Source organism: Molothrus ater (genome assembly GCF_012460135.2).
Source record: "Molothrus ater isolate BHLD 08-10-18 breed brown headed cowbird chromosome Z unlocalized genomic scaffold, BPBGC_Mater_1.1 matZ_random_MA35, whole genome shotgun sequence".
Classification (NCBI taxonomy): Eukaryota; Metazoa; Chordata; class Aves; order Passeriformes; family Icteridae; genus Molothrus; species Molothrus ater.
Window position 1 is genome coordinate 3,320,516 of NW_023416471.2, and position 12,846 is coordinate 3,333,361.

Sequence of the window (12,846 nt, forward strand, 5' to 3'; positions counted from 1 at the left end):
AGATTACTTTTCCAAATGGATCAAAATTATACTCAGATTCAAAAGATCTTAAGATAGCATTATGCAGTAAGAATACTTAAATATTGCATCTATGGTATTAGAGAAAGTTGAATTTGTTCTTACAAAATTTGTGGAAATTACTTGTGCCTTATTTTTCCATACCATTGTAGTCACCTGTGACAATAATCTGTGGCAGACTATCTATGGTTTCTTTTCTAGCTGGTGGATGAGTCTGTTCAACATCAAATGTAAGAGACTCCAACTGTGCCAGAGCAGTCTGAAAGGGGTAAGCAGAGATCAAGTTCTATTATTCACAAATGTAACATTTCATACAAAACAAACAAACAAGCATGAAAAGGAATCCAATTCTAGCAGTGTTACTTTTTAAAATGGAAGATATGTCTGTCAAACTAACCATTTTATCATTTTTATTTTTGTAATGAATGAGATGAAACTGAAGGTCAAAACAGCAATGCCTTGCTTCTAAAGCATTCTTAGAGTATGAGGACAGTCACAACTTAATCTACAGTGAACATTTGTTAATTTTATAAAGTTACTGAAAAAGCAGCAAGTTGAAAATGTAATAAAGCTTTCCAACCTAAAACTGTCCTTTCGTTGTCTTTCTGAAAATAAATGCCTCATTAATGTGTTTCCTGGCCTCAATTGTTAAATTACTCAGGCACAAACAAAAAATATTAAGTACCTTGGCTACACTAAGAGTGTAAACTTCAAGAAATAAAAAACCCAAGATCTATGTAGATATTTCTAATCTTAAAACAGACCAAATGCTCTGAAGTAACTTTTTTTAAACTCAATTTTTTTACCATACAAAATCTTTAAGACTATGTCTACACCATATTTGTTGTGTGTATTTGCTTTGTTCATCATACATTCAACTGTGTAAGGCACTCAGGAGGATATCCAGAAGAAAAAATAATAATAAAATCACAGAACTCAGAATTTTTGGTTGTATTTGCTGAGAAATGTACTAACTTGTTTGAACAGCACGCAAACTGAAGAACCAATGAAGAACAGATGTGACTCATTCATTCAGGTTCACACCCTGAATGAATTAGTCGCATCATTTAAGTACAACTACTTACTGTTCTAATCAGCTTGAAAATTATTTACACTATTGGCTACAAAACTCTCTTAGTAAGAAGTATAAGATAGCATGATATTTTTGTCATGTTGGGAATACACTTAACTAAAAAGCTCTATATACTAGAGAAATACAGGGCTATACAGAAACCTCTCCAGTTGTCATTCCTCTTAAACTTTCCCTGAAGTTACTACAGCTTCAAACATGCTTGGACTACCTGAAAACATCCTTGGACTTGGATCACAGTGACAAGGTACCTCAAGCTACCACACTACCACAGATCTAAACCAGCAGTTTTATACCTACAGTCAAACCTTTGGGGCAGAGAGAGATCAGCATGAGCCAAGAAATATTTACAGCTTCTATTGCCACAAGAAATCTGTCAGTTCAAGGGAAAACCTGGGGTTATTCCTAGTGTTGTGTAAAAGTTTCCCTACAAAACAAGTATATTGCTCCAATTTTACAGCTAATACCCATCAAACTCTGGTACAGCAGACAGTATGACTTGACTAACATTAAGATGATTTTAGTATTTGTATTTGTTTTTTTTCTCCAATTGCAATGGTCTGAGAATAGACAGTAGGTAAAAATACTATGCTTAAGCAGAGTAACTACTACACCTGGAAAAATTAGAAAAGATCCCAGGGATACAGAATGTTGCAATATTATTTATGTGTCAAACTACTCTGTTTATATTCAGCATGAGTATTCTCAAACAGAAAGAACTGTATTACTTGCTTGCTTCTGAAACCTACACAAAAGAAACATTATAGACACAAAGCCATACACTTACTCTGAGGCTGAAAGCCACATTTTCAAATCCAAAGTAGTGTCTGTTTCATAACTTTTATAAGATGTATCTTCAAAATACCTGTACTTCCTCTTATTGCTTGCATGACTGCTTACTTCTCCATGTACCAAAACCAAAATGCTGGACATTTTGCTACAAAACAAGAGTGCTACAGCCTACGAGGGTTTGAGCTCCTCACATCTGTGAAATGGCACAGGGAATACTTATAAAGTCACTGATGCAGCAGAGGCAACTAGCCTGTTCTGTACTGCTAATGAAGTGAACCAGACACTCCCAACTATGTCGTTTCTTTCTAACAGATGGAAGAAAAAAATATTTAAAATCACACATATATTCTATTAAGTTTTAGGAACCCAGAGAGCTATAAAAGCTATACAACATAGCTTTTCAAAACAAGTATTTAATACTTTCATTACATCTCCTGTCCAAATGTCATAATTATTTGGGATAGAGCTCTCCCACTCCCTCCCCTCCAATTAAGATACACTTGAATTTTGGGTGCTTTATTGTGTCACATCCCTTTCAAGTATTTCAAAGCAATAGTAAATTGATATTTTGCTCATATTTCCTGAACAATTTTAGTAACCATTTCATACTGTAAAAATATGTGCTCTATATTCTGGTTGAGATTTGAAGGGAATATTTGGAATTCTTACTCAGAACCTGTGTTGTCTATGTGGTCATAGTCCATACAAGTACACACAGTCCTCTACCTTTTATTTCTCAGTTACCACTTTCTGCTGACTAATTCCAAGTAGGCCAAGACTTCTATGCCTACCACAAAGTTTCACACACTTTTGTGCTACTTTCAAGCACAAATGCTATGTAAGAGAATCGGCTTTTCCACATTCACACTGCCCTCTACCACAGGTACCTCTGTAGTCATCTGCCTGTTTGCTAATAGTGTTCAGTGACACTCTGTTCCTGGTGACACAAACATAATTACAGCACCTCCTCAACCAGCCATGCACATAATCACCTAGGATTACTTTTACAGGTCACTCTGACAGGACTGCACACATTTCTTCTGACAGAGTACTTAGGCAAATGTTGTTATATAGGAATGAGAAATCAAAACTTAAGAGTCGTAATAAACTCAGTCTCCTTCTCAAGTGTTAATTTGCAGATTAAAAAAAAAAAAAAGATGTGATTAGTTTTTCCTCTCTACACAGATCCTCTCACTTTGGTGCAAAGGAGGAGGCCAACTGTTTTTGCAGTTCATCTGGTTTTTTTTGATGTAGTGAGAACCAGACACTACAAAAGAGACAAGAACCTTCTCTATACGGCTTCAAAACACTGTTTTTACAATAAGGGTATCAACAGACCTTCTCCACATTAATGAAGTGTGTCTAAATAAGAAATGCTAAGAAGATCCTACACAGCTGGAGAAGGCCCCGTGATACTTGACCATGAATGATGACCTCCCATGTACCTTGGGGAACGTACAAAACCTGGAAACTGCATGACTGTCAACTTACAGGATTGGCCCCATCCACTGACTTGGAAAAGACCTGGGAACCTTATTCAGAAAATCATTGACCTTGCACATATTCATGGAAAAAAAACCCATTATCTATGATTGTTCCACTGTCTGCCAGCTTTAGAGAGCATTTCAAAGTGCCCTTGGTATTTGTCTGCAAGCACACTATGACATACAGCCTGCCCAGTTCACCCCTTTAAAGTGGGTGCTAGCAGCCAAACTGCCCCTTGCTGCCCTAAACTTACATAACCTACAAAACATTCAGTTCGGCTGTTGTAACACCATATTATATATGTCTACACATCATTTAGCTCTTATTTTGACAAATATCCTGCAGGGGAGATTTCTGGCAGTGCCAGAATTGTCATACTGCATCAAACTGGATCTCAGCTAGCTCTATATTCACTCTGACATTGACCAACCTGAAGTTAAAAACAAAAGACAAAGACCATAACCATGCTGGTTCTTGATAATAAATGCTTTGGTCTGTATCCAAAATTAGACAGGTGAAACGGAATAGTTCAAGGTAAAGATAAAAGACTTTTTTTTCAGGTGGTTTCTTTACCTGATTGGAGTTTTTTGTTTGTTTGTTACTTGATGGGGTTTTTTAAAATTTTTTTTAAAATTTAAAATATACTAAGACAGTCAAACACAGAGTCTTCTACTGATAAATAAAAATTTGAGAAATCCAAATATACTCTTGAAAAAAAATAAAAAAAGCTGCAACAACTCACAGGCATAGGTTCAAGCAGTTCAAGCATAAGCTTTCCTTTGTTATGCAGAGAATTTGGCAAAATTCTTTAGAATTAAATGGCATATGTTTACACCGGTAGAAACCAGTAACTTTATTTGCCTTACGAGGAAATAAATGCATATACTAAAAGGAGCAGGTACTGATAAATGACTTTTTGTAGTACATCCTTTAAAAAAACTTTCAAGGTGTATTTTCATGTTTGCTGACCTAGAAGTTCAAGCTAACACCGGAAAGTATCTGAAAATCTCCTGATTTTCAGATTAAGTTGAAAAAGGATTCAACTATAAATATTTATGTTACAACATCAAAGATATAAGACCATCAAAAATATTTTAATACCTCCACAGCTTCTAAGTGTCCCTCTCGTGCCATATATGTGAGAAATTGAGGTTCCATGTAAGGAATGGCTTGACCAAGTCCAAGGCCATCACCAAACTCATCAAGTAGTCTGAAAAACATGGGTTAGGAAACATGGTCTTATTTTCAAAATTAATAGTTACAACACAAAGTCTGGACATATCAAATTATTGCACATCACCTGTTAATAACAGCCTGATACCCAGCCAATTGATCTCCCCCTCCCTTGCCTCAACTGGACATGTAAATAAGATAAAAAGCTCATGGGTCAAGAATAAGGGCCATGAGTCATCAATCACCACCACAGGCAAAACTGACTCAATTCAGGAAAAGCCTTAATTTAATTGAAAGGTTGAACCAGATGATCTTTTGAGGTTCCTTTTCAATTTAGGCTGCTTGTGATTCTATTAATTTATTGCCAATAAAAATGGATTTGAATGGTAAGAAACAAAGACAGAAACTAAACCACCTTTCTCTTAACCCTCTCTTTATTTCCAGGCTCAACTTCACTCCTTAATCCTTGAGGCCTCTAATTTTTCCTATCCCAAGCAGGGCAGAGGAAAAGGAACAGGGATTGTGGTCTATCCATGGGTAGTTCCTCGTTGCAATTACTTCCTCCTCACACTGTTTCCCTGCTCCTACATGGGTTTTTCCCACAAGCTGCAGTCCTTCATCAGCTACTCCAGCACAGGTTCGTCCCAGATACAGTTCCATCAGCAAATTCCTACCTGTTCCACCACGGTCTTCTCCAGCATTAGAGCACTTCCTCCCCCCTCTTTTCTGACCTTGGTGTCTGCAGGGTTGCTTCTCTCACATCATCCTCATTTCTCTCTCACATACTGCTTGCTATTCAACATTTTTTATCCTTTCTTAGACCTTTCCCAGAGGCCCCACCCTATGGTGGGTCCACTGGAGTCAGCTGGAACAAGCTTTGTCCCACATGGGGCAGCCCCAGCCTCTCAGAGACAGTTCTGCAGTTCTGGTCCCAGCAAAGTGGTATCACATTCCCACAGTATATACTTCAGAACATCCTGATGGGAGTTCTTACTGTGAAAGGGTATATGTTCAGCTAATATGTTTCATATGTATTGCTGTAAAGTTGTTTTACAACTAACAATCAGATTTTGATTACATCATGTGTCAGATCCTTTGAGTTCTGTTTTAGAAATTCAGAAATTAAATCTTAAAAGAGGCACAAGTGAAATGATGTACAGGTCTGCATATGTTCAGCAGACCAAACTTAACAGACCATCAACATCTTTGTTCCTGTTTTTAGTAACTAAGAAGCTTACCAAGGCTAACCTCCAACACTTAAAAGACAGCTTCTGTCCCTATCAAACAATTGCATTGCTAGCTTACTGCCTGACAGTGTAAGGCCTTACTTCTAGTTTGGACTCTCATGCATTAGTCCCTATTATGCTTTTCTACAATATAACTTCACAAGGAGAAAACAACAGTGTTGGTATGTCTGCACTCAAGTCTACATTTTAATAACCAGAAGAGAACGTGTGTTATGTCTCTCACTGGAAAACCTTTTGTCTATCACATTCTAAAACAAACACATTATACTATTATACATTATACTATTTTGTATGTGGCTCAAATCACTTTATTCCTGGTATTTGAAGCATTTTTATAATAAATTGATTGCAATATCCTTCAGTAATCTAATGACAGAAAATGGAGTGAAGCATTCAAAAGTATTATAAAAATTATTTATTATAATATTGGGTAAGTGTATGGCATTTCAAAGAGAAATAAGATAGATCTGTAATGTAACTTACACCAGTTTGAAAGGAGGAAAAGACCAATTATAAAATAGGACTGACTTGAATGCTGATTACATTTATATTGCCTTATTTCTGTTACACTTCCATTTGAAAATTAAATTAGAAAATAAAGTCCTGCCTTGCATATTTAGGGCACCAAAATTTTCTCAAATCACAGCCTGATTTAGCAAATCTATTCCCTTTTCTCTTATTAGAAGATACATAGCACTTGAAACACCTTAAACTTTAAAACTGAGATTATTAGTCCTTGAAGCAACTGCATACTGATAGCCATAAGTACTTTTGACATCTTATACAGAAAACAAAATAGTAACTACAAAACCTCTGAAATGAAAGCAGACGACTATCAAATGCATACCTCCACTCCACATCCAGGTCTTCACTCACACTGGAGTCATCCTCAAGATTGTTATTTCCATCCAACAAGAAGAATCCAAGATGTACAAAATCACGAATTGGATCATTTTCCTCATCACTGCTACTTTCTACTTCTTCTTGGTACTGTAACCAAAGACTTTCACCTTCCTCCAATAATGCCTGTTCCCTTTATATAAATAAATAAAAAGCTAAAACTAAAAAGCTAAGAGAATTTACAAACATACATAAGCAACAAAAGCCAAACAAAACACAAAGACTAAACAGGCATGTTCCCAGACTACAGAGTCACAGATTAGGAATTAAGCATTTGCCATAAAAACTCAAGAAATTCACAGAACTCACAATCTAATAACACCCATGATTCTGTGGCAAAGTTTTGTCTAATGCTCAAGGCCAGCAGTACAGTAAGCAGTTTGTTTCAAATTTTCCCTAGTACAGACAACATCCCTGCCAGGGTTAATAAATTTGGTACTAAACATCTTATTTATCTACAAGTTCCTAAAGGCACTAAGGAGAAAGATTGTCTTGACACCCAGAGCAGCCTCCATGGCAAAGCTTGGCTTGCATGCAATGCAAAGAGCTACTACTTGCAAGAGAAGCTATCTTGCAAGAGAAAGACTCCTCTCATTCCTGGATATTCTAGAGGAGCAGAAGTCACCTGGATGCAGAGTCTCATGAGGCTGTGAGGCCCACTTTCCTTATAGAAGGGAAAATAAACATGAATTATGTTAAAGATGGATACATTTTTATGCTGTTCATATCAAAAAAAGTTAAAAACCTCCATTATTGTCGTTCTGAAAGAGATGAGTTGTTATAAAGTTTTCATAAAGTCACACTAGTTCTTCAAGACCCAAGAATGTGGAGAATACTAAAAAAGCATTAACAACAAACAGGACTGCTTAGCATTAGGTACTGTGCACCTAAGAAGCTGAAAGAACACTTAAGAGTGGCCTTTGCTTTATAAAGATCCAAACTAGAGTCAATATGAAATGCTTAAAAAAAGCCAAGAACATTCCTCTTAGCTGTACATAGTTACAAATTTTGCCTTATAGCAAAGGCAGCTACAGTTGAATGACTGGAAAAATAAAGTTTAAAGTTACTAGAGCAAGCAAGAAATTCAAGTTTTCTTTAATCACTGATAGGGCTGCAGAAAATAAGGAGCAGCAGTGGAATAGGAGAAGTAATAAAGCAGAGAGATAAACAAGTTCTTTTCCAGGAGTCCTATGCAGTATCAAAGGATGTTTATGTAACATGTATATATTAACAATAACTTGCCTAACTGGCTTTTTAAAGTCAATATTAAGTCTATTAGCCATATTGACATTACATGGCAATACACTCTCATTGTTTCTGTATGTTTCATTACAAAGAACTGCTTGCATGAAATGTCATATTTTCCATTATTTGAAATGCATACAACTATTGAGATTATTGTGATGTAGGCAAATGATTGTTGCTAGCATGGTAACTGCTTTTAGATGTTATTCTATGTAGTGCTATGTGAATACCCTACTACTGGCGATGCTGGAAGTTGTAGGAAGTTAGCCAATAAAATAAAGGCTTACTCTTCTTGGAAACAGGAGTCTGTGCCGTCCTCTTTCACACCACTGCTGCTCCTCTGCACACCAGGGTCACGCTCCTCCCTGCACGAGACAGTCTCCCAGCTTTCATCACTTGAGGACTGCTCTTTTTCCACAGCAGTAAAATAGGAAGGCACAGATGTAGACCATTCTCCATCACTGCACTCTGAGCTGCAATTTAAACAAGTAACAGAGTATGAATTCAAACACTGCTTTCAGGGAAAGAAAATAATTTCCTACTTTTCTATCAACATTGCTCTCAATATAGGCAACTTTTTTTCCTAAGAGAAATTAATCTTGTGCTATCTATAGATGCATTACAAATCAAATGCACACAGAGTTATTTAAAAAAAAAAAGAAAATTAGTCTGTAAAAAAAAATTCAAACATTCTACCCATCCTACTTTGTAAAAATGTTTTGTTCTTCCCTTGCCCCATATGTAGAGTACAGGAAACAACTAAAAACCAGAAACCAGTCTCACTATACACATCTTTCTCCCAGATTAGAAAAATGGCAGCAGTGGCACTGCCTGATTAACAAATAATAATCAATGTTAGCCTTACCTCTCAGCCAAACAAATTTAAAGTCACAGATCTCAGAACATATAAGCCATATAGAATGACCTTTTGTAACATAGAATGATATAATGGATTACTTACTTCAAACTATTTGATTCACTACCCCAAAAAATATGAACGGCAGGGAGTTTTGAAAAGACAATTTGCTCAGCCACCACATAGGAAAGGGCAATAAATAAGCTTTGAGCAGCTTAAACAAAATAGTAGTGCTAGCACAATCTTAGGAAGGATAAACTACTGCTACCATTGGTAATGGCATTTTGATGATTCACTCACTACAGTGACAATTATTGAAAATCAAAAAAAAAGTCAACTAGCTCTGTCATTTCAAAAAGTTGGAGGAAACATACATGTGAACAGCCAACTTGCTTACTGGACCTCATTTTATAAAGCAATCCACAACACCCACAGCATAGTTCTCTAATCTGCTAAACCCAGAATGTTTAAGTGTATTGTTATTCCCCCACCTAAAAACTCACTAATTTCCTCCCTTTATCAAATATTATAAATGTATGCCAGTAGAACTTTCAATTTAAGGAATTTTCAGTGCTTTTGAAAAACTGCATAGTATATACTGCAAGATTTACAAGAATAAAGAAGTTCAAGACAAAGATTATATAGAAGCATTTTAATTTGAGGCAGGAATAATTTTTTCTACCACAATTCTGATGACTAAGAAAAGTGATGGAAATGAGAATATTCATTAATTTTGGGCATCTCATCTAATGCATTACACCATCTAAAGCTGAATATTGACTTTTTAAAACTTTTGATCTGTTTGGTTCTTTGGTTTTGGGTTGGGAGTTTGGTTTGGAATGTTGTTTGTTTTTATGTAGTTTGATCAAGTTTTTAATATATATTATACAATTTCCTCTTAGATAAAATTGTATATAGCTGAAATACTCATGCCTTGTTTTAGTTGTCTCTATTTTACAATCTGAGAATGACTTCCAACACACTTTAAAACACTCCTCCTTTGCTTTTAGTCAAATTTGTTCTATTTAACATTTATACACAAACACTAATTCAAACCAGAAAAGGATATACCTAAAGTCACTAACTCTAAACAACTGAAGAACATTAAATATTTCAGAACTCAGGATTTAATTGTGCTCCGTTCTGCATGGGTGCAGAACATTACTTAATGGTTAGAGAGTTACAGATTTATCACTTGCCAAAAGCATAGCATATGAACTGAGCATCTGCATGTGGATTAGCTGACACTAGTCCCTCCCCCTGACTGAACCCCTTCCTAACCTGTACTTGGCATACAGTCCAAAATAAAATGGAAGGAGCTAATGAATATGATCCTCTTCCCTCCAACCCTACCCTGGGACCTTCCACCACCCTTCAAACATACATGGTTCTAAGAAACATGCAAAACTTTCTCCTTCCCACACTGCTTCCACATGCTAACACCACAAAAGCTGTGCACCTCCTCAAAGTGAAAATGTGAGGTGGAGGCCCACACTGCAGCAATCAAAAGGTGAATTTCTCCCTGGGTTGGGAATAAACTAAAACTGACCTGAAGGATGTAGTTTGACATATATGTCAAATACACTTTTCATGCAGCTCTGCATGAACATAAAATATAGTTTAAATCTTTAAACATAAAACTTCACCTTTCAAGAGTGAACATATTACTTCTTTGTACATACTAATCGACAATTTATTTCATAAACATAAGTATTTTTAGGTTTTAGAACATAAATTATGGGGATTCTAAGTTAAAAATACATTATTCCTATTTACTGGTTCAGTTACCGTCAGCATCAAGAACATTTCTAATAATCAATCCATGTTTCTTTTTGTCATGCTACAATAACCCATCATTGTGCATCATGGAAGCCAATGCTACAATTGTAGAATATATTGCACTTCTTTCATGGCATTTTAATTTTCTAGCAGCATCATTTCAAAAAGGGAAAAGACCATGCATTAATTAAAATTTTTAAAAAGCAAACCTTACAAGGAAGTGATGGATTCATTTGCAAGTACCTTTATTAAGAATCACAGAATTGTCAGGGTTGGAAGGGACCTCTGAAGACCATCCAGTCCAACCCTTTTGCCACCCTGCCATCCAACCGTTCTACAGTCCAACCTGGGACACAGGAATGGTCCCAGGTGGGTTTGGAATGTCTCCAGAAAGGGAGACTCCATGACCTCTCTGCGCTACCTGTTCCAGTGCTTTGCCACCCTCAACCTAAAGTTCTTTTTGCTGCAGCAGAGCTTCTTGTGTTTTAGTTTATGGCTATTACTCCTTGTCCTGTCAATGAGAACCACTGCAGGGAGTCTGGCTTCATCCTCCTGGCACCCACCTTGGAGCTATTTATTTGCATTAGTGAGATCCCCTCTCAGTCTTCCCCAGACTAAACAGACCCAGATCCCACCTCTCCTCCTAAGAGACGTGCCCCAGACCCCTCATCATCTCTGCAGCCTCCACTGGACCCTCTTCAGTAGCTCCTTATCTTTCTACAACTGTGGAAACCAAAAATGAACACAGTACCCCAGATGTGCCTCACTAGGGCAAGAAGGGGAGCAGGATCACCTCCCTGACCTGCTGGCCAAGCTCTTCCTGATGCATCCCAGGATACCACTGTCTCTCCTGGCCCCCAGGGCACACATGACCAGCTCATGGTCAACTTGTCACCCACCAGCACCACAAGGTCCTACCCAGAAGAGCTGCTCTCCAGTGGGTGAGCCCCCAGCCTGTGCTGCTACTGGGCATTATCCCCCCACCAAGTACAGGACCCCATACTTAACACCTTGAAAAAGAAAAACCCCCAAGTCTACTATTTTAAAATGCATTTTGTTCTCTCATAGTTGCAAGTCTGCAACTTTTAAGTTTTAAAGACAAGATTTTATGCTAATTAATTTTCATGCTTTTCTCTCTACAAAAATACAGGACATACAATCTACTAAGCAGGTTAGCTTATGAATGACAAGCACATGTACATCAACAGAGAGCCACATCAATATCCAGAAGATATGTCTTGTAAAGTGGGAACAGAATCAACAAGATGAAAGCAAACTGCAAGAAAAAGAGGGAAAAAAGCCATCACAAATACTACTACATCTCATACAGTTAGAAATGTTTTTACCCTCAAATAGCTCAGTTATATAATTCCAATTAATAGTGAAGAGTTCTAAGCTAACATTTTATGAATAGAAGTTAATCAACATAAGGTTTATCCAAATTATTTTGTCTTTTGGATGATGTCTTAGAGTAATTATATGGTGCTTGCATCCCCAATCATCTGTTCTGTTTATGCTCAATATTAAGTTTTGAACCTTTAAGACTTGTTGCAGAGAGTGAAGGGGGGTGAAGAAGAAGCACGCAGTTTGTTTTCAGACACTGCACTCACTCCTCCACATTCCTGCTCCTGGACTGTGTTCTCTGTGGCATAGACAGACAGCGGGACAGAGCTCTCCTTTGCTTTTAGTCAGTTTTTAGCTAGCTAAGGCAGAGAAGTTCCCTGGATTGTGGTTTTTCTTTTTCTTGGAACTGTTCAAGCCTGCTCTGGACTGAAAACCCAGAAAAACACCAGGAGCTCACACACCTGTCGGAGCCCGGGATGCTGCATTCCAGTGCTGGAGGGACTAAGAGACTGGGGGAGCCAACTTACACTCCACAACAAGGACTCTCTGAATTTTAATATTTTTTCTTTTTTTATTCTTGTGAATACTTTTCTTGTTAAATAAACAGTTTTTTCCACTTTTCTCCAAGGAAATATTTTCCCGAATCAGTTGGGGGCAGGGCCACTTGGATCTGCTTTCTAGAGGGACTGCTTTTGGAGTTTCCTTGAAAATATGCCTTAAACCAGGACACCTGAAGAGCTCAAAGCAGGAGAAACCTGAACACTGCTTCTCATGTCAAGGTTGGAGCAATTTGTAAATCTAAAACTGTCATAATTAATAGTTACTTTGGAAACACCTAGTAGTCTGAAGAATTTCCATTAAAATGGGTTTAAAAAACCCTATCAAGTTATTCTTCAGATATTACAAGGAAGAACAAT

The 12,846-nt window shown here is 37.1% G+C and overlaps 1 protein-coding gene across 4 annotated transcripts in view; it reads right to left on the reverse strand.

Moving 5' to 3' along the window:
• Positions 1-12,846, reverse strand: part of PJA2 (praja ring finger ubiquitin ligase 2) — a 74,149-nt gene that overhangs the window by 42,942 nt on the left and 18,361 nt on the right. For 2 of the 4 annotated variants that reach the window (XM_036403783.1, XM_054518198.1), the window contains exons 4-7: positions 8,238-8,423; positions 6,653-6,838; positions 4,487-4,595; positions 163-277 (exon numbers count right to left, since the gene is read on the reverse strand). In XM_036403783.1, coding sequence (XP_036259676.1) covers positions 163-277; positions 4,487-4,595; positions 6,653-6,838; positions 8,238-8,423 — 596 coding nt within the window. The remainder of the gene's footprint in view (positions 1-162; positions 278-4,486; positions 4,596-6,652; positions 6,839-8,237; positions 8,424-12,846) is intronic. The other 2 variants (XM_036403784.2, XM_054518199.1) reach the window with 2 other exon arrangements.